Source organism: Dermacentor variabilis, chromosome 4 (assembly GCF_050947875.1).
Source record: "Dermacentor variabilis isolate Ectoservices chromosome 4, ASM5094787v1, whole genome shotgun sequence".
In the NCBI taxonomy this organism is placed as follows: Eukaryota; Metazoa; Arthropoda; class Arachnida; order Ixodida; family Ixodidae; genus Dermacentor; species Dermacentor variabilis.
In genome coordinates this window covers 235,763,230-235,785,244 of record NC_134571.1, presented here as the reverse complement: position 1 = coordinate 235,785,244, position 22,015 = coordinate 235,763,230, and the positions used below count along the sequence as shown (strand labels likewise).

At 46.3% G+C, this 22,015-nt stretch overlaps 2 protein-coding genes across 9 annotated transcripts in view; both read right to left on the bottom strand.

Annotated features, from left to right (window-relative positions):
- Nucleotides 1-22,015, bottom strand: part of LOC142580215 (nitric oxide synthase-interacting protein) — a 249,724-nt gene that overhangs the window by 163,298 nt on the left and 64,411 nt on the right. The gene's annotated exons all lie outside the window — the stretch shown is intronic.
- Nucleotides 112-22,015, bottom strand: part of LOC142580214 (uncharacterized) — a 33,301-nt gene continuing 11,397 nt past the window's right edge. For all 4 annotated transcript variants that reach the window (XR_012827648.1, XR_012827649.1, XM_075691110.1 and 1 more), the window contains one exon: nucleotides 112-21,946. Coding sequence is in view for 2 of the 4 variants with exons in the window: in XM_075691110.1 (XP_075547225.1) it covers nucleotides 21,454-21,946 (493 nt within the window). In the remaining 2 variants the exon portion in view is untranslated. The remainder of the gene's footprint in view (nucleotides 21,947-22,015) is intronic.

Sequence of the window (22,015 nt, the reverse complement as noted above, 5' to 3'; positions counted from 1 at the left end):
CAGCAGCCTAACACCATAGCTGCTCGAACAGGACTCGAAATATTTGTTATAGCAAATCGTAGCAAGCCGCAGCTGCTCATTAAGTCTATTACGGTATCTCTTAAAGGGGTGGAGACATGAAAATTCTTGTTCATGCGCTCTTCGATTCAAGCGTTGCATAATGCTTCAGGAAGCACGATACACACGGCGGTATTCCTATATACCCGATAAATAATGTAATAATAGCATTATTATATCGGGCGATTTCGGTTTCGGTTTCTGGGCTCCAGGTGATGCTATGAAGTTGTAGGAGAGGAAACGCAACACGGCTTGGTCTCGTGGATCACAAAAAGTAGTGACGTAAAACTATGCTGTGTCGTCTGCTTACGCATATGCATGCTCTGCCAGCAGAGGTAAATAACTGACGACTCGAAGTGCATGTCGCGATTATTACATTTATTGTGAAGAGCGACAACAACGGTAAGAAAATATTGCGGCTTGTGAGAGTCGGTAATTCATTGCAAAGTGCCGTCAGCTTTGAAGTGAACCAGAGAAGGCCTAGCGACGATATCAGCGCTATTGAACAATCAGCGGTGGTGAGGCTGCCGTCGGTGCCAGAGTGACCACTCGTCGGTCGCTATAATTGGCCGCTTCGCCGTACGGCTGCTGCACAAATGGTTCTCGAGCCCATCCTCTCTACAGCAAGAAAATTTCGCCGTTTGCGAGGAAAACCGCCGTCGCACGGCTGCCCGTGAACGGCAAACAGCGTGCGGCGAGTTGCCGTGCCAGTAAAGTGAACGGGCCTTTATACGTTGAGAAACGCCAATCGAACGAGAGACCGCTCCGAGCTGCCGAACTATGCGACTCGCAGATTCTATGTCAACTGCTCTCCGCTACAGCGCTGTGCATGTCTCGGTTAGCCAGGGGCCAGAGTAAGATCCGTTACAGTGTTCTAGAAGCCTGTAGCATAGAGAAAGGGTTTTTAGAAAGACAGAAAGCTGATCTAGTTGGTAAGGATTCATAATGCAAAGAAGGGATAAGGCGTTCAAACACGGACACAAGAGGAGAAAAGTGGACACGAATGCCGCATATCCTAGTCCCTGTGTCTGCACGCCTTACACCTTCTTTGAATTAAGAAATGATTTCTATATGCCTGTGGCACGGTCATAGTGGCGGCTATCTATGCTCGGTTGCTCAGTTCAGCAGGCTCCGTAATCGGCATTTCATCAATACTGATCATACGTCACGTTCTTGTGCTAGTGTGCTATGACGTCAATATTTTCGTTCCTCCACTGTGACGTCATAACAGCCGCGCTAGCAATAGGTCTCAACCACGAGACGGAGCTTTTAGCAACTTTTTGGAGCTGAATTAAAATTATTTTGAAATGTTTGCAGCGTCTGATACCTCGTTGTGGGTGTCCTCGCATACAGAAGCAGCCTACAAGAGGCTTTTTATAGCCTCAAAATTTGCTGTCTCAACCCCTTTAAATGTGTAAGTACATGTAATAAAACCCCAACTAGGCAACTTCTTCCAGCAAAAAGCCACAAGACTAACAGAAACAGCACTGTGCAGGCTACGTATAGGACACACATACGCAACACCCATTTACCTATTAACAGGCACACAACCACCCATATGCGCACAATGTGGTGAACAACTCAGAGTCCGGCACATCTTAATTGAATGTCCAAGACTTCACCATGCAAGATTACAGCACTTTCAAGAACTTTACACGCATAATATACCATCTCAGCTTGCATTACTTTTATCCCATGACCCTATGTTTAGTGTCAACTGAATTTTTAAATACCTTGCCAATGTCGATTTTTTAAACATTGTATACTACAGCCCAAACCGTCATGCCCCATCACAAACGTAAGGAGCCTGAGGAATTGAATGCCTCGAGGTCTAGCACCTTATCGAAAGGTAATAGTACTTTGCTGATGGCTTCGAGGCAAAATTTATCGCTTATATTTACTGAAAACTACAAATAATCTGTAGAACACATCATCATCATCACCATCATCAGCCTGGCTATGCCCACTGCAGGGCAAAGGCCTCTCCCATACTTCTCCAACTACCCCGGCCATGTGCTAATTGTGACCCTGTTGTCCGTGCAAACTTCTTAATCTCATCTGCCCACGTAACTTTCTGCTGCACCCTGCTAAGCTTCCCTTCCCTTGAAATTCAGTCCATAACCCTTAAGAGGAAGCTTTAGCTCGAGTGCTCCTATCTAAATACATGTAAAAGGAGAATTCGTTTTTCTCAGCAACCACTGCACCAAATTTGACTAGGTTTGTTGCACTTAAAAGACAAACCTAAAATCTAGTGACTGTTGGTTTCGAATTTTCGAGTTAGGTCGTCAATTTTTTATTAAAAATTGGCAAAAATCCAACATTTTCAAAAAACGAAACTATCAAGTTTAAAACCCTGTAACTCAACCACTAAAAATGATAATACAATTCTGTGAATTGCATCTAATAGTACATCTAAAGCGGACAAAATTGATATGTTACACATGAATATAAAAAAAGATTAATCATAGGAAAATACAACTTTTGCAAAACCGTTGTGACCAACGTAACAAATTCACGTAAGATGTAAAATGACATATTGAATTTGTCCGCTTTGAATGATCTAATAGATGCCGTTTACAGAACCGCGATATCAGTTCTTGATGCAGAGCTATGAATTTGTAAACTTCGTGCTTCTATTTTTTTCTAACGGTCAAATATTTGAAAATCGTTTTAAGAAAATTCAAGCCCTAAATCAAAATTCGGCTTCCAACAGTCACTAGAATTTAACTTTCTCTTTCAAATGCAACAAATTTCACCAAAATCGGTACAGGGATTATCTCATAAAAACGTTTTTGCGTTTTACATGTATTTGAATAGGCCGCGTCGGAGTTGGGCCCGAGCTAAAGCTTCCTCTTAATGACCATCGGTTATCTTCCCTCCTCATTACATGTCCTGCCCATGCCCCCCCATTTCTTTTTCTTGATTTCAACTAAGATGTCATTAACTCGCGTTCGTTCCCTCACCCAATCTGCTCTTTTCTTATCCCTTGAGGGAGCAACTTTGAGGGAGCAAGAATTAACAAATGTTGCCGCTCTTTTGCATAAACAGAGTTACCCTGAGCGCTTTGTCAATGATACGCGGCGCCGCATGCAGAGACTCCGTGAGGGCAAGGCCGGAAGGCCAGCTGCTTTTGTGTTCATTCCGTATGTCCGCAGTGTATCAGATGCAGTGCGCAGGGCTTTACGGCCTTTGGCTGTTCGAACTGTGTTCAAACCCTCGTACACATTGGCAAACGTGTTCCCGAAGCCAAAGGACCGCACACCTCTGGACGAACAAAGTGGTATCGTCTACAAGGTCGATTGCTCGGACTGTGGTGCCAGCTACATTGGCGCGACGGGGCGGCGACGTCGCACTCGACTCAAGGAACACCTAAGGGATGCTACGAAAGCCACCCATACCACACGTGCCAAGACAGAACTGGTGGATCATTGTTTAACAAACGGACACATGTTCGATTTTGATAATGTAACCACTTTAGCATGGGAACACAGATGGGGCCCAAAAAAATTTGTGGCATCATGGTTCATCCGTCGCAATCAATCTTCATGCAAGTCTAACCGTGGCCCCCTGCCGGATGTTTACGGCAGTATCATACATAAATAGTATGTATTTCTCATTTGTTGCCATTTGTGTACTGACGATGCCCCCCACATAGGTGGAGAAACGTCTGTTTTTGTTATTTTATTGTTGATTAAAGCCAGTGAAAACAACACGTTGAAGTATCATTACAGCTGCCAAGCCGCTAATGTGGCGACGGCCACGGAGCTCCAGAGGGCATTGTACACATCCGACGCGGTGAGGTGAAAACGAGTTTCTCCGATCGCCTTTCCTCTCTTACTCATGCCTGCCATCTGCACACCGTTTTTTCATGGGCACTACCATATTGCTACGCAGTGGTGCCAGTCAGCATGCTGGCTTGAGCAAGTGCTCCGTCTTGCATGGCAGGTATACGCTCGGCAGTAGTCTCTGGCGTTTGTTTTTGCACTCGTGCAGTCTATTTAGTATGATGGGCCTCTTCTATGTGATAAATGGTTCTGTAAGACGTACTGAAGTGCTTTAAGTCGGTATGGCCGGACTTTCTGCTGGCGTTGAGGTGGACAGAGCACACAGCGGGATGTGCGCGCGCATATTTGAGCCTACAATCAGCCTCAGAGATCAATTGTGTATTTCTGAATGTTCCATTCGCTAATGTGCCCTTATTGCAGTATTATCCTCTAGTTCTAAGCTGCGCTTTAGGAGCAATGAAACATACACGACGATTGTAACATTGTGGGTACTGTTCTGCTACTATAGGAGCTGTGCTGTTATACTTTGACAAGTGCTCAAACTGTTAGTTGCAGATTACATTGCGTGACTACTTGGTTTGATGGATTAGGTTTCCACCCATGAATAAAATTGTCTTGGTTAGTAATAACAGCATACCTTACAGTGTGAATTAAGCTTGTCCAGCAAAGTGACCGTTTACGAACGGCGCGAGCATCCTAAGCAGTGGTAGGTGCTAGATTACAGATGTCTTTGTTCTGTATAGCGCATGGTCCAAGTGCATGGTCCAAGCACATGGCATCAATGTTTATAGATCTATAAAAATTGTGCGGCGTTAGCCCGTTCTCTCTTTTTTTTTTTTTTCTAGAAAAAGGATGATAACAGAATGTTTATTTTTTTTTCATTTGTGTTTGTCCCGTTCTCTACAACGCACTCACCCGCATTACGGAAATTTTGTCCTAAAAAATAGTCATTGCATTCTTTTTATGCGATTCCGCTCATATATTATGGCTTTACAGAGCAAAAAAGCAATGCTGAAGCATCTAGATTATATATGAATCATGCTGGTTCACCAACCACAGTGATTGCTCTGCTGAGCAGCGCCATCGGCCTCATGCAGGAAGGCTAGCGTAGAACTATAGTGATTTCAAGTCTACTAGACTTGAAATGCATGAGAACGATGCCAGTGTATCACAAATATTTAATAGCGCCTGCCGTTTAGATGTTTTGTGGCTGCCTTAGGTTGGTCATACATGAGCATGCGCTCTAATGTTTCATGTTTTAGTCCCTATGCCAAGTGATCAGATAGTGAGCAGATCTACCAGTTCATGCTGGCAATACAGAGACACCACTTCTCTTCATTGAATTAAAACTGATACATGCAAAATAGTTCAGAACATATACACACACCGCGGTTGACGATGCGCGTCACATGTTTGTGCTTCCAAGAGATATTCCTGCATACTGTAGTTAATGATGAACCGAAAGGCTACATGCCGCTTTCCTGACGACCTTATATGAATGGACATTGCGTAAATTTTATAAAGTACGAGCTAAAACATCGGCAAAAATCATTCTGCAGCAGGCAACAGCAATACTTTCAAGCAGCACCGCGCCAGATCGAACAAGCCAAAGAGGAGGAAAGGCTCTCAGCGTGCCGTTTCATCCTCGCCCGATAAAAAGAAGCTCTGAACCATCCCTCCGATGCAGTGGGAAAGCCGAAGGAAGAGGCAAAGACAGCATCGCCTTAAAGAATTGGGAGAGCGCATTACATCCTGCAGCCAGCCTTGGCAAGCGAACACTCCTTGAAGCCAGCCCTTTGCTCATTGATGGCCTAACACGTGACCGCTTGCATCGAGAAGTGCCTCTATTTTTCAGTGCCTGGGCAAACGCTCTCCCCAGACCGTCGGGTGCCCGCGTCCCCGACGCTTGCAGCTGTTGCATGCCGGCACTGTGCGAGTAGAATACAGGAATACAAAATACAGTAGAATACAGTAGAATAAAAAGAAGAAACCGAGAAGCTGGTGGAACAGGGAGATACGAGAAGCAATCGCTGAACGACGGGAAGCATCCCAAGAGCCCAGGCAGGCAAAGAAAGCGCAGTTGCTGCAGGATGAAGTAGCCAGTAAATGGGAAATATACCAGGAGAAAAAGTCTATGGTTCAAATACTGGAGCAAGAAAAAGATAAAAGGTGGAAGTGAACGTTGGTTGTCAGAAATACGTGAGAAAAGGAAAGCCGCACCTAGAATATTTTGGAACCACATAAAATTATTAGGCAGGAAGTAAACAACAATACAACAATATATCCTAGATGAAGATGGAAACAAACTGGAAGGGGAAACGGCATTAAATTACATCAGAAAAATAACAGCTGAATGTTTCCAAGGCAATGACGAGGTTGCATTGAAGAAAAAAGAGCATGAAAGAGGACCAGATGGAAAAGGAGCTGGTGCTGACAAATTTCAACTGGAAGATAGCCGAAGAGAAAATTTCTAAGCGCACAGCCACAGGACTAGACGAGGTTCTCGTTAGACTGATTAATGCACTAGGACCAAAAAGTAAGGAAGCTCTGGTGAAAGCAGTGGAAAAAACTTTAAAAGATACACGAATACCAGAATGTTGGCGACGAAGTAGAATGAATTTAATGTATAGAGGAAAGGAGGAGAAACATCGAATTCACTCGTATAGACCGTTCACCATTGCATCAGTAATATACAGGGGAGCAATGCAGGCAATAAAATTAAAGCTGCAAGCATGGGCAGAGAATAATGGCATTTTGGGAGAACTTCAGAATGGCTTCAGAATAGCTAGGTGTTCAGATGATAAGTTATTTGTTCTTACTCAGTGTATTGAAATAGCAAGAGTAAAAAGGAGATGGTTGTATGTGGCCTTTTTAGACATTACAGGAGCGTATGCCAACTTAAACCGCAACATTTTGTGTGACATTCTGTAAGGGGAAGGCTTAGGTGATGATTATCTACAGCTTTTGAGAGAGACTTACATAGAAAATACTATTTGCATTGAATGGGAAGGAATGAGGAGCGAGGAGAAAGTTGATATCGACAAGGGACCGAGGCAGGGGTGCCCTTTATTCCCACTGCTGTTTATGATGTACATGGTGAGGATGGAGAGGGTGCTAGAAGGAAGTAATATCGGGTTTAATCTCTCATACAAACAGGCGGGTACAGTAGTAGAGCAGAAGCTTCCAGGTTTATTTTATGCGGATGACATTGTGTTGCTAGCTAACAAGCAAAGTGGTTTGCAACGTCTGGCTTATGTCTGTGGACAGGAAGGTGAGAATTTAAGTTTGAAATTTAGTGTTAGAAAATGAGCTGTCACGGTATTCAATGAAAACAGTGAACAGACAGTGATAATACAGGGCCAGGAAATACCTCAGGTAAAGTAATATAAATACCCTAGTATATAGATAAACGAAGGCAATAGATATTTGGAAACACAGGAAAAAACAACACATAACAGTAAAGGGGAAATGAAATGCAGCCATAATGAAGCACAGAGCGCTTTGGAGATACAATAGGTACAAGGTGCTCCGGGGTATACGGAAAGGTGTAATGGTTCCAGGACTTTTTTTTATTTATTTATTTATTTATTTATTTATTTATTTATTTATTCAGGTACCTACATCGCCCGCTGAGGGCATTTTTGTAAGGGGGATACAGTTGTAAAACATACATCGTCATGCGGATGACACTGTGTAAATAACAAACAAACAATAAAAATACAATGCATTCCAATACTGAACAAACTGATAACAAAAGAATCATGAAAGCAAGAAAGACGTAAATATTGTCATATGAACAAGCGTATACAAAAATTCGAAAACGCACAGCAACACAGCACACACACAAAAAAGAATATTAATTCAACAAAAGTTAATTCAACAAAAGGCGTGACAGAGCATTTTCAAAAGAAGATTGCGAGGCTAAGACAACTTCTGGCAATTTATTCCAGTCATGCACTGTTTTAGGGAGAAAATGAGTTTTTAAAGACATTTATACGGCATTGGTATTCTTGAACCTTTAAAGAATGATCTAAACGGGAGGATATATAGCTGGGAGCTTTCATGTATGAATCTTTAGACAAACCTGTTGTGCCTATAAAAATATTGTAAAATAGCTTAAGTCTAAGGCATTTGCGTCTGTCTTGCAATAGAGGCCAGCCCAAATTTTTGCACATTTGAGAGGAGCTTTTGGTGAAATCATAGTTTGCGGACACAAACCTTGCTGCTAGTTTTCGAATTCGTTCAATTCACTGATAAGTGTTTTTGTTTCAGGGTCCCAAGTCACACAACCATATTCTAAGATGGGACACACGTCTGTCAAGTAGAGTGTCTCCTTCAAATCAGCAGGTGCCTGCTTGAAATCGTGTTTTAAATAGTTTAACACACAGCTAGCTTTGGCAGCAATACGGTTTACGTGGTCGTTCCAAGAAAGGTTGCTTGCAAAGATAACATCCAAGCGCTTGTAATTCTTAACAAATAAGTTTCTGTCTCCTAAAGAGTACTGGGTAGGTATAATGGATGCTTTTTATTTGTAAATTGCAGAACTTTACATTTTGAAAAATTTAATGTCATGTTCCATGTTTTGCACCATGCCAAGACAGAGTCGAGGTCACTTTGCAATTCATAGGAGTCGCTTACACATGTGACGTCATGGTAAATGCAACAATCGTCAGCGTACAATTTGACCTGAGTGGAAACCCGGTCAACTTTATCATTGACAAATATTAAAAAATAAGAGGGCCCAAAACTGATCCCTGGGGAACACCCGATAAAACTGCAATATCACATGAACTTGCGCCTTCAAAAATAATGCATTACTTTCTACCGATGAGGTATGCTTCGAGCCATTTCGGCAGGGTGGGTGGAACTTTGAGGGTACAGTTTCAGTAATACAGTAAAACCTCGTTATACCGTACCCGCTTAAACAGTAGTTTCGTTTTAAAAGTAGTAAAGTCAAATCCCTGACTCAGCGGCCATTGTGGCTATAGTATCATCTACACCTGCGTAGTTTCTACACCTGCCAAATTTCTATTTATTGTCTTGGTGTTTCCTCACACCGGCAATGAAATTTTGTTCTATTAGAATCATGTACAGACAAACCCACTTATAAAAATATTCAAATGCCATGAAAATTCCATTGTTATAACCGATAATTGTTAAAAACCAGGTTGCATGAAAAATCAAAATAGGGGGATGGCAGAGCTGATCTTGGCAAACTATAGTGGCAGGGAGGCCAGTGTCCCTCCCCACCACCTTCCTCCATCCGGCTGCTTATTGTGTTCACTCGTTTAACTGCTTCCTGGGTGCTCCGATCACATGCAACAAGCCGCGGTTGTTGGCATTAAAGAATGGCACTGCTATAACTGCAAAGAAGGGTCACGAGCAGCAAGCGATATGCGAGTATGGCCAAGGCATCGCTTTGGTGGCCCCACAAGGGGCCTTTTAAAAATTACAAGAACACTGCCGCGGCAGCCTGTCAGCTTGAAGAATCCAGAAGAAACGCCGAGGTGAGATCACCACAAGCATCTCGACGTGTACTTCACACTGGCTCGTACGAGAAAACTCTACGTGTCAGCCTTGCGTGCTTTGCGCAAAGCTTGCTGACATCCATCTCCAAGGCATCTAGGTGCTCAACGTAGTGCAGCGGAAGGTTCCTCGCGAAAATGAAGCCCCGGAGAGACTGAATCATCTGCTGGACCTCCTGTGAGGACAACGTTGAGGCAGCTTGCTCTACCGTGTCATCGCTGCCGTTGTCGCCGTCACTATCCGATGCAAGCACGTTTGCGACGATCGCCTCATCGGTTGGAAGCACTTAGTTTCCAAATTTATAGCCGTGCGCTTTGTTTTCACCAAAAACGCCGTGCATTGCCAATGATCAGCAGGCACATCAGCCATCGTCCAATTCGGTGGCGAGTTAAACCAACTGGGCCAGTATTCTAAGACGTTCGCCTTCCGCGAAACTATCGCCTTGGCCAGGCCTCCACCAACGGTGTATGCTGATTGGCGGTTTTAGCAAAATGGATGGATGGATGTTATGAACGTCCCCGTTCGAACGGGGCGGTCGGTTGCGCCACCAAGCTCTTGCTATTATACTGCCTAATGTCCTAGACAGGTTAAAAAAAGAAAAGAAAAAAAACACGAACTCCCACAACCAAATTTTCTGACCCCCTATTGTGAACTTTGCTTTTGTACGTCTCCGTTTTTTTGTCGTTTCCCCACTTTCTTTCCACCAATCTTCCAATCGCCTCTTACTAATCTCTATTGCGGACACATATACTTTTCCCCTACTCTCGCTGAGCCCAAGGGCTTCAAGGAGGCCGGTGATGCCTAAATCGACCACTAGGCAGATGTCTTCACATTCTAATAAAGCATGCTCCATAGTTTTCCTAGCTTTACCGCAGCAAGCACATGCTTCTTCTCCCTTCTTATGTCTTGCTAACAGGTGCGTTTTCCTGATCCTGATCTTGCTTCAAAGGGTAATGAGCTTCCCTTTGAGTTATCATAAATTGTTTCTTTCCTGATTTGGTTTTTTTCCTCTTAAGTAGCTACTCATGGCACGTTTTGTTTCTATTTCCACCTCCCACGTGAATATTTGTCTCTCTGACTTTCCGCTTGACGTGCTTTGTTGCTGTGTTGCTCACCCTACAGGCTGCATATTTACTGGTAAGCTTCCTAGTTCTTTTTCTCCACTGTGAATCAATGTTTCTCCTGTACAGATACCTGAACACTCAGCCCATTTACTTTCTTCCATATTCCTCAGCCGCTCTTCATACTCAATTTTACTGTGAGCTTCACTCACTTCATAAGTAGTCCAGCTTTTATCACCCTGCAGAACTTCATTTGTAATCTTCCCGTGAGTGCCCAATGCAAGGTGACCCACTCACCTTTGGTTCCCATCAAGTCCTGATTGCACCCCTGATTTAACGCAAACAACTGCATTTCCAGAAGTAAGTCCTGGAACCATTACACCTTTCCAGATACCTATTGTATCCCTATAGCACTCTGTGCTTCATAATGGCTGCATTTCTCTTCCCCTTGTTAAGAACGGCCAGCTGCAGTGCAAGTTCTGCCAACCAGTTGCGACTGTGGAGGCAACATTCTGGGAGCGTCGCCCCACACCTCTAGCCACGGCATAACTAAGTCGACTGTGTGTGAACAATAATATGTGCGTCCTCGACTCTCCGTCGCTGGAGCCGAGTTTGAAGTCGCCATTGTAACTAAACGGGCTCGGCGGACCAACTATTGTTACTGAGCCGCGGGAACGTCTACTGACACCCCTTCCCACGCGCCGACCAAGATGCCAGACAATGGGCAGCCAGCGGGCGCGCTGCAGTTCGGGGAATAAATGCCCCTACGGTGCCGGGTCGTCTCCCCTACGGTGGGTCGTCTCCCCTACGGTGCTTCGTCTCCCCTACGGTGCCTGGTCAACTCGCCTACGGTGCTTGGACGGCCGTTTCCGTCACCTGGGTATCGGGGGAAGACCGAGTGTTTAAAAACCGCTGTTGTGCGGCTGCTCAGGACACTCTTTCTCAAGCAGTCATGTTAGACTGATATAAATACTGTAAATAAACCCATATTCCTCATTCTCGATGAGAAGCAGTCCTTCCCTTCATCAACGTCCTCAGCGTGGATAAGTTGGACGACGGCGTGGGGCAGCTACCTTCTAATTCCTGCCCGACTCCAATCTTGACAACGGATCAAGAGCGATGGGATTGAACCCCCAATCATAACACCCTTCACTGTTATTGTTCTTTCCTGTGTTTCCATATATCTATTGCCTTCGTTTATCCATACACCAAGGTATTTGTTCTGTTACCCGGGGTATTTCCTGGCCCTGTATCTCCACTGTCTGTTCACTGTTTTCATTGAATACCATAACACCTGATTTTCTAACACTAAATTTCCGGAAAAACGGAAAATAAACAGCGCCATCTAGTGGTTCCGGCCTACGTCATTTTAATGTCATGGTTTCAATGGGTGCTCTCAACATATATTGAATGAGCGAACACGTCTTTCGGCATTCGGTTGCTGGTGGAGTGTAATAGAGATAAGATAGGTGGTAGTTTATAATAGCCTCTTTGGTGGAGCCTTACACACATTGTTTCACGACGATATTTGTTGATTCATCTAAAATAAATAATCTCACACTTCTTTACTCAATTTATTTTACCTAAAGCAGCCATAACTAACCATATTCCGTGCACAGAACCCGTACTGCGGCCACTACATTTGAAAACAACACACCCGAGCCGCTCTGCACTAGCATGGTGCGTTCTTTCATGCAATGTGAAGCGTTCAACAGCGCGTATTGGTAGCCCACGCCGACGACACGGGTAAGTAGTCGCTTGATTTATTGAATGTGACTATCGCAGCGGCAAAACTATCGTGGAAGGCGAACGTTTCAGAATACGGCTCCTGTTGGTTAAATGAGGCTGAGAAACCACGTGGCCAGGAATGATTTCGACGCAACCAACAAAGACGAACACGGGCGATTGCGCTGTTTACCAAACTGCGCTGAATGAGGAGCTAGTGAGCAATATGCGAGCAGCGCAGTTGGCGTGGTCCATTCGGGTTTCCAAGGGTGGCGCAGCATAGAGATATGGGCGCAGCCCATTCGTGTTCAGAGGGGTGGAAGGGTGGCGGGAGGGAGGCGCACAGAGAAGGCTGGAAAATGAGTGCGCGGCAGCCATTCGAGCAGCGGGCCATTGTGCAGCAGCTCGAATTTCTCATTTTCTTTTTTCTTCTCAAGGATTTCGCATTTCCCTACCTTTCAACCCGAGCACCAAGCAGCCAAACTTCATCGTTATAACCAATAATGCGGCATCGGGGCATTGCAGTAAACGGGTTATTTCACCATGCAAAACATACAAAAGTTGACGGTGCAGCAGCTTCTCATTGTTATAACCGATATATTGTTAAAACCGGTATCATTATAAGTGGGTTCAACTGTACAGTAAAACCTCGCTAAACCGTACCCGCTTAAACAGTAGTTTCATTTTAAAAGTAGTACAGTCAAACCCCCGCCTCGGTGGCCATTGAACATAACGTGTTTTGTATCCGCATAAACCATACCAGCTTATTGCGTACCAATTGGTTACAACGTAGTTTCCACTTTTCGTCACGCAAACACGGCGGTGCGTCGTCTCCATTGGGCGGCCCGGCAGAACAACAAGCCTCAGAGATGGGAACAACGGCCTCCAAGCGCTCTGCGCGTTTGCGCTTGAAGCCACATCAACATCGTTTCGGCACCAGGCCAGAGAGTGTTGTGGCGTCGTGCAAGCGAGGACTCGCGTCATGGCGAAGCTCAGATAAATAATATGCCGGCTGCTCAGCATATAAGAAAAATTAGACATCGTCTGTGCTATCGAATGTGACACGAAGAAGTCGGCGCTGGCACGCGACAGGGATCTGCTGTTGACTACATTGTGTGGCATTTGGAATGCGAAGTTGCTCGGCAGCACTGCTGCAACCACGAAGAGATGTCAGCTACACAGTTCGACTTTTCACCATCGTTGCCTCTATTGTTGCCGAAGTGTCGACTAGCGACAGTGATGAGGACGACATGGAAGACGACACAGAAGGCGACAGCACGGGCGATTCAGGCCCGACAGTCGCAGTAGCTGCGCGTTACGTCAGCCTCATGGGTCGGTATAACATAAAAATATTCCGTTCTGTTTTTATTCCAAAATGGCCGTCACCGCTCGCTTTTGGGTCGAAATTTTTGAGGCCGCGCCCATTTTGCCTGCCTGTCAAGCAACATCAGGAATGCTCAAAAACCGACACGTCAAACTGATGTTTACGCACTCATTATGCTTAATTATGCCCAACAAACGCGCCAAAATTGTGGAATAACCGGCGAGTGCCCCGTTCCATTTGGACTAGAAAATGGCAGACTTTCTGATTGCGTTGGCGGCGGCGGCGGCTCGTCAGCCCGGGTGCGGGAGGAGGGAGCCCGAGGATGCGTTTGACATGTCAGATGATCTGTTTCGGCGGCAATTTCGCCTGAAGAAAGAAACTGTGCGGTGGCTGTGCAACGAAGTGGCGGAGGAACTCGGAGGCGTGAGAACAACAGCGCTGTCGGTGGAGCGACAAGTGTTGTGCGCATTGCAATTCTTCGTAACGGGCAGCTTCTAAGCCTCGGTAGGGAGCGAGGAGACGATCAGCGTGACCTAGCCTGCGGTCAGCAAGTGTGTGCGACGCATGGCGGAGGCAATCGTCCATGCTGGGGCCCGCAACAAGTGGGTCCATTTCCCGAGGACATCGGAGGAGAAGGCGGCCGTGAAGGAAGGGTTCCTTCGACACGGCTCCATTCCCAGCATCATCGGATGCGAGGACAGCAGCCTTATAGCCATCATCACACCAAAAGGCGAGCAGAAGGCAGCATTCATGTGCCGCAAAGGCTATTACACCATCAACACAATGTTTTTAAGTATCTTAATTTTTGTCTAATTTGCCCGTCATAGCAACGCGTGGCTTATACTGTGCGCACTCTTGTCAGATCGGCGACGCAGGCATAAGGATCCTCGCCATCGACTGCTCTGCGACCGGGGTCAGACCACGACGCCCACGTCTGGAGAACTACGTGGTTGTGTCGTCGGTTCCAGGAGGGGCACATTGCCAAGGCCGGTCAACACCTCCTCGGTAAGCAGCGGGAAAATTTTGTACAGTTGCAATTCTGGCAGCATGCAGCAAAGCGTGCTCGCGCCGTAAGAGAATATTGAAGGCGAACCCCTTATGGTATAGTAGGTTATAAGTATAGGCGAGATGTAGAAATTTTTCAATGGTATCTGCATGAAACAAAGTGACAACGCACCTGCGCTGTACTTTAAGCTAATTTTTAATATGAGTGTACAGTGCACGTGTTGTCACATTCGTTTTTACACTGATAGTCATTTATGAACGAAGACTACACAACTCGTACAAAGAGCTGCCTTGCTGCAAATAGGGATGCTACTGTGTCCCAGCTATTGTTATTGGTGATCACAGCTGCGTCAGGTGCTCAGCCTGTATATTCCTTTATTGCAGCCTTTCTGTAGTAGGTGCATGTTACATGACCTATGCTTCACCTACTAAACTTTGTGCAGATTTCATACCATTCTTTATGATCATGCAGATGACAGCGGCTACCCCCTGGAACCATGGCTCCTAACCCCAGTCACAGGCCACCCTCCCATGCACACTGCAGAAGGCAGGTACAACACTGCACATGCTGCCTTGCGGTCTGTAGTGGAGCGGTGCATTAGGCTTCTGAACAGCCACTTCCGCTGCCTTCAGCGGTACCGCGCCCTCCACTACGAACCAGACCGTGCTGCCAACATTGTTGCAGCATATGCAGTGTTGCACAACTTATGTCTTGACGAAGGTGACATGTTGGATGATGTCAGCGATGACAGCAGCAAAAGCAGCAGTGACGATGAAAATGGCAACCCCTCCCCACACAGAGTTCCCCAAGTGAGGGCAGCATGCATGATGTATTTGAAAGGCTGTGCTGCCCGGGATAATGTTATTAGCTCGTTCGGCACGTCTCGGCAGCAGCACCAGCACTACCTGCAAAGGGTGCGAAGGCGGCTGCGTCGACAGCAGCACCGACAGCAGTAATAAACACGTGCCTGACACTGCAGGCTGATGTTTATTACTGCTGTCTACACACCTAATAGAAAGCAGGAACCAATGTGAAGAAATGTGTGCTATTAGTGGATAGCGTGCTGTTTTTTTATCGAATCTGCTCAATCATAACCAGCGTTTTCCCATGTCCTCTGCCAGTGAGCTGTCACTACCGGAAATGATTGCATCATTCCACTATGGCACTACATGAGAGCCCTTCATTTAGTACCTGTGGATAGAACACTTTGTGTTCATCAGCAGAATGCTGTAGCCACTTCTCTGGCCAGCTGGGGTTTGCCAAATGATTTGCTGCTGCTGCTGTTGCTTCTGTCATCTTGATGCATTTCGCTGCTGGCATCACTGACACTGTCACCGCCATCTGCACTGTGCATCGCCGTCGGCGATGCACAGTGCAGATGGCCTTCGTGCATATGCATATCGGCCTTCGTCTCCTGACTTCCTATTTGGGCTGCAGCAAGGCACCACACTTCTCACTCCACCATGTGTACTGTTCTCACGCACCTTGTAGGCCCTGCGCTGTTTTGCCACACAGTCATCGCACAGTTCCTTGACAAAAGGCCAAGTTAGGCCGAAAATGATCGTCTGGCATGTCAAGCACATTATTCTCCCTTACATATGTAAATAGTGTACATATGTAAATAGTTCCGAAATTGAAGGAACACAAATTGTGAATATTCATTTCATGTGCCAGTTGCATTGTTTAAAATCATTTATTTATATCTGCAGTGTAAATAAAAACATGCGATCTATCTTCAATGCCATCTTTCATCAAAGCCAATGACGGATATGTACACAGAGCATGACTTCATGGCGACAACATAGCAGTGTGATATTCACTACATGGGACCCAGTACACTACCGATGGGCCGTTGGCAGATGTTAAAATGCATAAATATGGCACGAGCATAATGATGTTTTTTGAACTCGTACAGAACCATTCATCCATTCATCTTCATCCAGCAACTTCACAGCAAGAAAGATGTGTCTTGTCTGTTATGTAGTCAACATGTTTATACAGTCGACTCCCGATAATTCGAAGCCGCTTAATTGGAATTTTTGGTTAATTAGAAGTGAAGTGCTGGTCCCGTCAGTTTTGCATGTAATCCTATAGAAGAAATCGCTCGATAATTCGAAGTCCTCATCCAGTAATATTGTTTAATTGGAAGTTAATTTTCAGCCGGGATCCTCGAGGTGACCGTCATTCTTTGGTAGAATGTGCAATTCTTCAAGTGTTGCAACAGTTCCGTGCTCCGCGTTGGTGTCATCGCCACCGCAGCCGCCCGCAACGCCATCCTTCTTGGAGCGGCGCGATTATTCATTGCTACGGCTCCCGTGGCCTCCACGATCAACTCCGGCGGGAGGCGAAGCGGCTCCCACCGGAGGCCACGCAGGTGCCATAGGTGCACGCAGCGCTGCATACTGGCAGTGGCGAGATTGTGCGAGATTAGTGCTGCAGCGTGCGCAGCGTATGTCGAGGCGTGTGTTGGTCGAGCGCCTTTGTGCGGGAAGCTCGTAGGCTAGGTTGTTCCACGAGTGATTCGGAATTGACTGTACCTAGTTGCGCAGTTTATAGCCATGGCAAACCGTGGCTCTTATCGCACGCTCCACCTGGCAACGAAAGTCGAGGTTTTGAAGGAAGTTGAGAAGGGAGGTGCCGCCAAACAAGACATAGCGCGGAAGTAAGGGACCAAGCCGAACACGCTCTCTAACTACATCAGGAACAAGCGCACAATAATGGATGCATTTGAGAACGACAAGTTCAAGACTTCTCGGAAGCGAATGCGCATCGGCACTTACCCAGAGTTGGAGAAGGCTCTGGTGGTTTGGATTAGGGAGGCCAGGAGCAACAAACTTCCTCTCAGCGGGGACATCGTTGCGATGAAAGCCCGAACGCTTGCAGCAATGCTGGGGATCGATGACTTCGTTTCGTCAGATGGATGGCTGACGCGCTTTAAAGATCGCCATGACCTGGTTTTCAAGAGCGTGTCTGGTGAAAAGGCGTCCGTTAACCAGGAAACACCACGTGGAAGGACGGAAAGCTGCGTGAATATCTTGCCGAATACAGACCGGAAGACATCTTCAATGCAGATGAGACTGCACTCTTCTATCGGCTTCTACCAGAGAAGACCCTGACATTCAAGGACGACGACTGTGCTGGAGGCAAACGCAGCAAGGAGAGAGTGTCGGTGCTGATCGCGGCAAACATGACTGGCACGGAACGATGTCAATTACTTGTGATCGGGAAAGCCGCGAAGCCGAGATGTTTTAAAGGCGTGAAGACGCTGCCTGTAGACTATGAGGCGAACAAAAAAGCGTGGATGACGGCCGAAATCTTCAAGAGCTGGATAAGCAAATTGGACCACAAGTTTGCTGCTTCGAACCGCAAGGTGTTGTTCCTTGTCGATCACTGCAGTGCTCATGTGAATGTGCCAGCCTTGAGTGCAATACGCCTCGCATTTTTGCCTGCAAACACAACGGCTGTTTTGCAGCCAATGGACCAAGGCATCATCAAGAATGTTAAAGTCCTGTACAGGCGGCACCTCCTCGAGCGCATGATTTTGTGTATGGATAGCTCCACAAAGTACGAGGTGAGCCTGCTTAGTGCCATCCATATGTTGGCGCGAGCATGGGATCGTGTGAAGCAAGAAACAATCGCAAACTGCTTCAGGGCTTGCAGTTTTGTGGCAGCTTCTTCGGAGGATGCCTCTGAAATTTTAGCGGAGGAAGCGTCAACAAGCGAGCTTGACGGCACCGATTTTGGTGATGCTCTCGGGGACGTCAATTTTGAAGATTACATCGCCGTAGACAAGGCGGTCGAAACGTGCGGTGCGCTGACGGATAGCGAAATTGTAGAGATTATTCGGCCCCAGGAAGCGACCCAGGAAAGCGACGATGATGTTGAAGGCGAGCCGCAACCTAAGGCTGCCGATGTAGCTGCGGGCCTTGCTCTTGCGGAGCGCTTCTTTGCCGCTGAAGGTAACACGGAAGAAGCGATCTGCCACATCTACAGCCTGCAGAACTTGCTTTCAGCAGCGCGATTCAGCAAGAAGAAGCAAAGCAAGATGACCGACTATTTTTCTTAGAGAAAATACTCGATTTCGCCACAAATAAAGTGCTGTTTTTGGTGTTTTGTGCTTAATTGGAAGTTCGTTTAATTCGAAGTTTTTTGCGGTCCCCGTGAACTTCGTATTAACGGGAGTCGACTGTAGCACAAAATATAGTTTCTTTTCAATGACTAGTGCCGTAATAAGATCACAATATAAAACAGCCGTCGCATGCTTTTAAGGAATGACAAGTGAGAAAATTCTTGGCACTTCAACGGTATTTCATATAACAGCTGCAAGAGCAGCCTGGCAGTGAATGTCAAAATAGTGGCCACATCGATGGCTACGTTACGTATGTCACAAACTGTGCTCAACTACAATAGAGACTAGATTGTATTGCTATCATAGGTAAGGACACCTGAAATATCACAATAACTGTCACAAGTAACAGGCACGTGGTGTTAAAAAATTTCCAATTTGGCCACTTTGTCTTCCGTAGGCACGAAAGTTTTGATATAGCAAACATGACATACATATGGCATGAAAATTCAATTCCAGTTATCACAGCATTCTAGTTAAGTGCACCTGTATGTGTGCGAGGCAATGTCGAAGTTGCTCTAAAGTGACTGAATAGTGCATATCTTCCTTGGAAAAACGGTGAACATTGAAACATATCATAAACAGAAAACCAAAAGTGAACAACACCTAACGAAAATATTGAAAAAATTTTATATATAATTTATAACGCCTCACTTGGGAAAACTTGCACTGCAAGTGAAAATACACATGAAAAGAAATTACAGTCGACTCCCAATAATTCGAAGCTGCTTAATTGGAGTTTTCGGTTAATTAGAAGTGAAGTGCTGGTCCTGTCAATTCTGCATGTAATCCTATGAAAGGAATCGCTCGATAATTCGAAGTCCTCATCCAGTAATATTGTTTAATTGGAAGTTAATTTTCAGCCGGGATCCTCGAAATAATAGTCATTCTTTGGTAGAATGTGCAATTTTTCAAGTGCTGCAACAGCTCCGTGCTCCGCGTTGGTGTCATCGCCACCGCAGCCGTCCGCAACGCCGCCCTTTTTGGAGCGGAGCGATTATTCATTGCTACGGCTGCCGTAGCCTCTGCGATCAGCTCCGGCAGCGAAGCGGCTGCCGCGCATGGCCGGAGCCGATCACAGAGGCCACGTGGGTGCCATAGGTGCACTCAGCGCTGCATACTGGCAGTGGCGAGATTGTGCGAGATTAGGCTTGCAGCGCGCGGCGTATGTCGAGGCGTGTGCTGTGGCGTGTGTTGGTCGAGGGCCTTTGTGCGTGTAGCTCGTTGGCTAGGTTGTTCCACGGGTGATCCTACGCTTCGGAATTAACTGTACATAGTCGCACATTTGATAGCCATGGCAAACCGTGGCTCTTATCACACGCTCGACCTGGCAATGAAAGTCGAGGTTTTGAAGGAAGTTGAGTAGGGAGGTGCCGCCAAACAAGACATAGCGCGGAAGTACGGGATCAAGCCGAACACGCTCTCAAACTACATCAAGAACAAGCGCACAATAATGGATACATTTGAGAACGACAAGTTCAAGATGTCTCGGAAGCGAATGGGCACTGGCGCTTACCCAGAGTTGGAAAGGCTCTGTTGGTTTGGATTAGGGAGGCCCCGGAGCAACAAACTTCCTCTCGGCGGAGACATCGTTGCGATGAAAACCCGAACGCTTGCAGCAATGTTGGGGATCGATGACTTTGTTTCGTCAGATGGATGGCTGACACACTTTAAAGATCGCCATGACCTGGTTCTTAAGAGCGTGTGTGGTGAAAAAGCATCCGTTAACCAGGAAACATGCGCCATGTGGAAGGACGGAAAGCTGCGTGAATATCTCTGAGAATACAGACCGGAAGACATCTTCAATGCAGATGAGACTGCACTTTTCTATCGGCTTCTACCAGAGATGACCCTGACATTCAAGAAAGACGACTGTGCTGGGGGCAAACGCAGCAAGGAGAGGGTGTCAGTGCTGATCGCGGCAAACATGACAGGCACGGAACGATGTCGCTTACTTGTGATCGGGAAAGCCGCCAAGCCGAGCTGTTTTAAAGGCATAAAGACGCTGCCTGTGGACTATGAGTCGAACAAGAAAGCGTGGATGACGGCCGAAATCTACAAGAGCTGGATAACGAAATTGGACCGCAAGTTTGCTTCTTCGAACCACAAGGTGTTGTTCCTTGTGGATCACTGCAGTGCTCACATGAATATGCCAGCCTTGAGTGCAATACACTTCCAATTTTTGCCAAGGCATCATGAAGAATGTTAAGGTCCTGTACAGGCAGCACCTCCTCGAGCACATGATTTTGTGTATGGATAATTCCGCAAAATACGAGGTGAGCCTGCTCAGTGCCATTCACATGTTAGCGCGAGCATGGGATCGTGTGAAGCAAGAAACAATCGCAAACTGCTTTAGGGCTTGCGGTTTTGTGGCAGCTTCTTCGGAGGATGCCTCTGCAATTTCATCGGAGGAAGCGTCAACAAGCGAGCTTGACAGCACTGATTTTGGTGATGCTCTCGGGGACGTCAATTTTGAAGATTATATCGCCGTAGACAAGGCGGTCGAAATGTGCGGTGCACTAACGGATAAGGAGATTGTGGAGATTATTCGGCCCCAGGAAGCGACCCAGGAAAGAGACGATGACGTTGAAGACTAGCCGCCACCTAAGGCTGCCAATGCAGCTGCGGGCCTTGCTCTCGCGGAGTGCTTCTTCACCGCTGAAGGTAACGCAGAAGAAGCGTTCCACCACATCTACAGCCTGCAGAACTTGCTTTCAGCAGCGCGATTCGGCAAGAAGAAACAGAGCAAGATGACCAACTCTTTTTCTTAGAGAAAATACTCAATTTCGCTACCAATAAAGTGCTGCTTTTGTGTTCTGTGCTTAATTGGAAGTTTGTTTAATTCACAGTTTTTTGCGGTCCCCGTGAACTTCGCATTGACGGGAGTCGACTGTACCTTGCAAAAAAAATATGATTAGGGACAGAAATGTACGGAAAACAGTCGTATCATCCTTTAGTGCTATATACCAAAAAAAAAATACATGCATTCGTGTTTCAAGTGATATCACAGCACTATCAGTTTTCGCTGCCACGGTCGCGCATGACCTGCACATCATTTCACAAGGCTGGCTACAACTCGTCACAACAGCTTGTGAGGACGTATGGGCACCACCACCAAATGCTGCAGCAGTGATTTGAACGGAAAGATAGGCAACACTTGTACCTGCTAGCACTAAAGGGTGATATGGGGGCAGGAAAAAAGAAAGCTGTCCCTCATGGCTGAGGCGGCTCGTGGAGGCCAGGAGCCAGGGTAGCCAGGAGCTGGCACAGCGTGGTCGCGGTAAGGACAGTGGCCTCTTGCAAACCATGCATCTCTGCTGCCAGCTGCTGATGATGCTGCAAAACAAATTCACTTACTTCAGCTACAAGTTATGCAATGTAAATGTTTGATTCGCACTGTTTGCA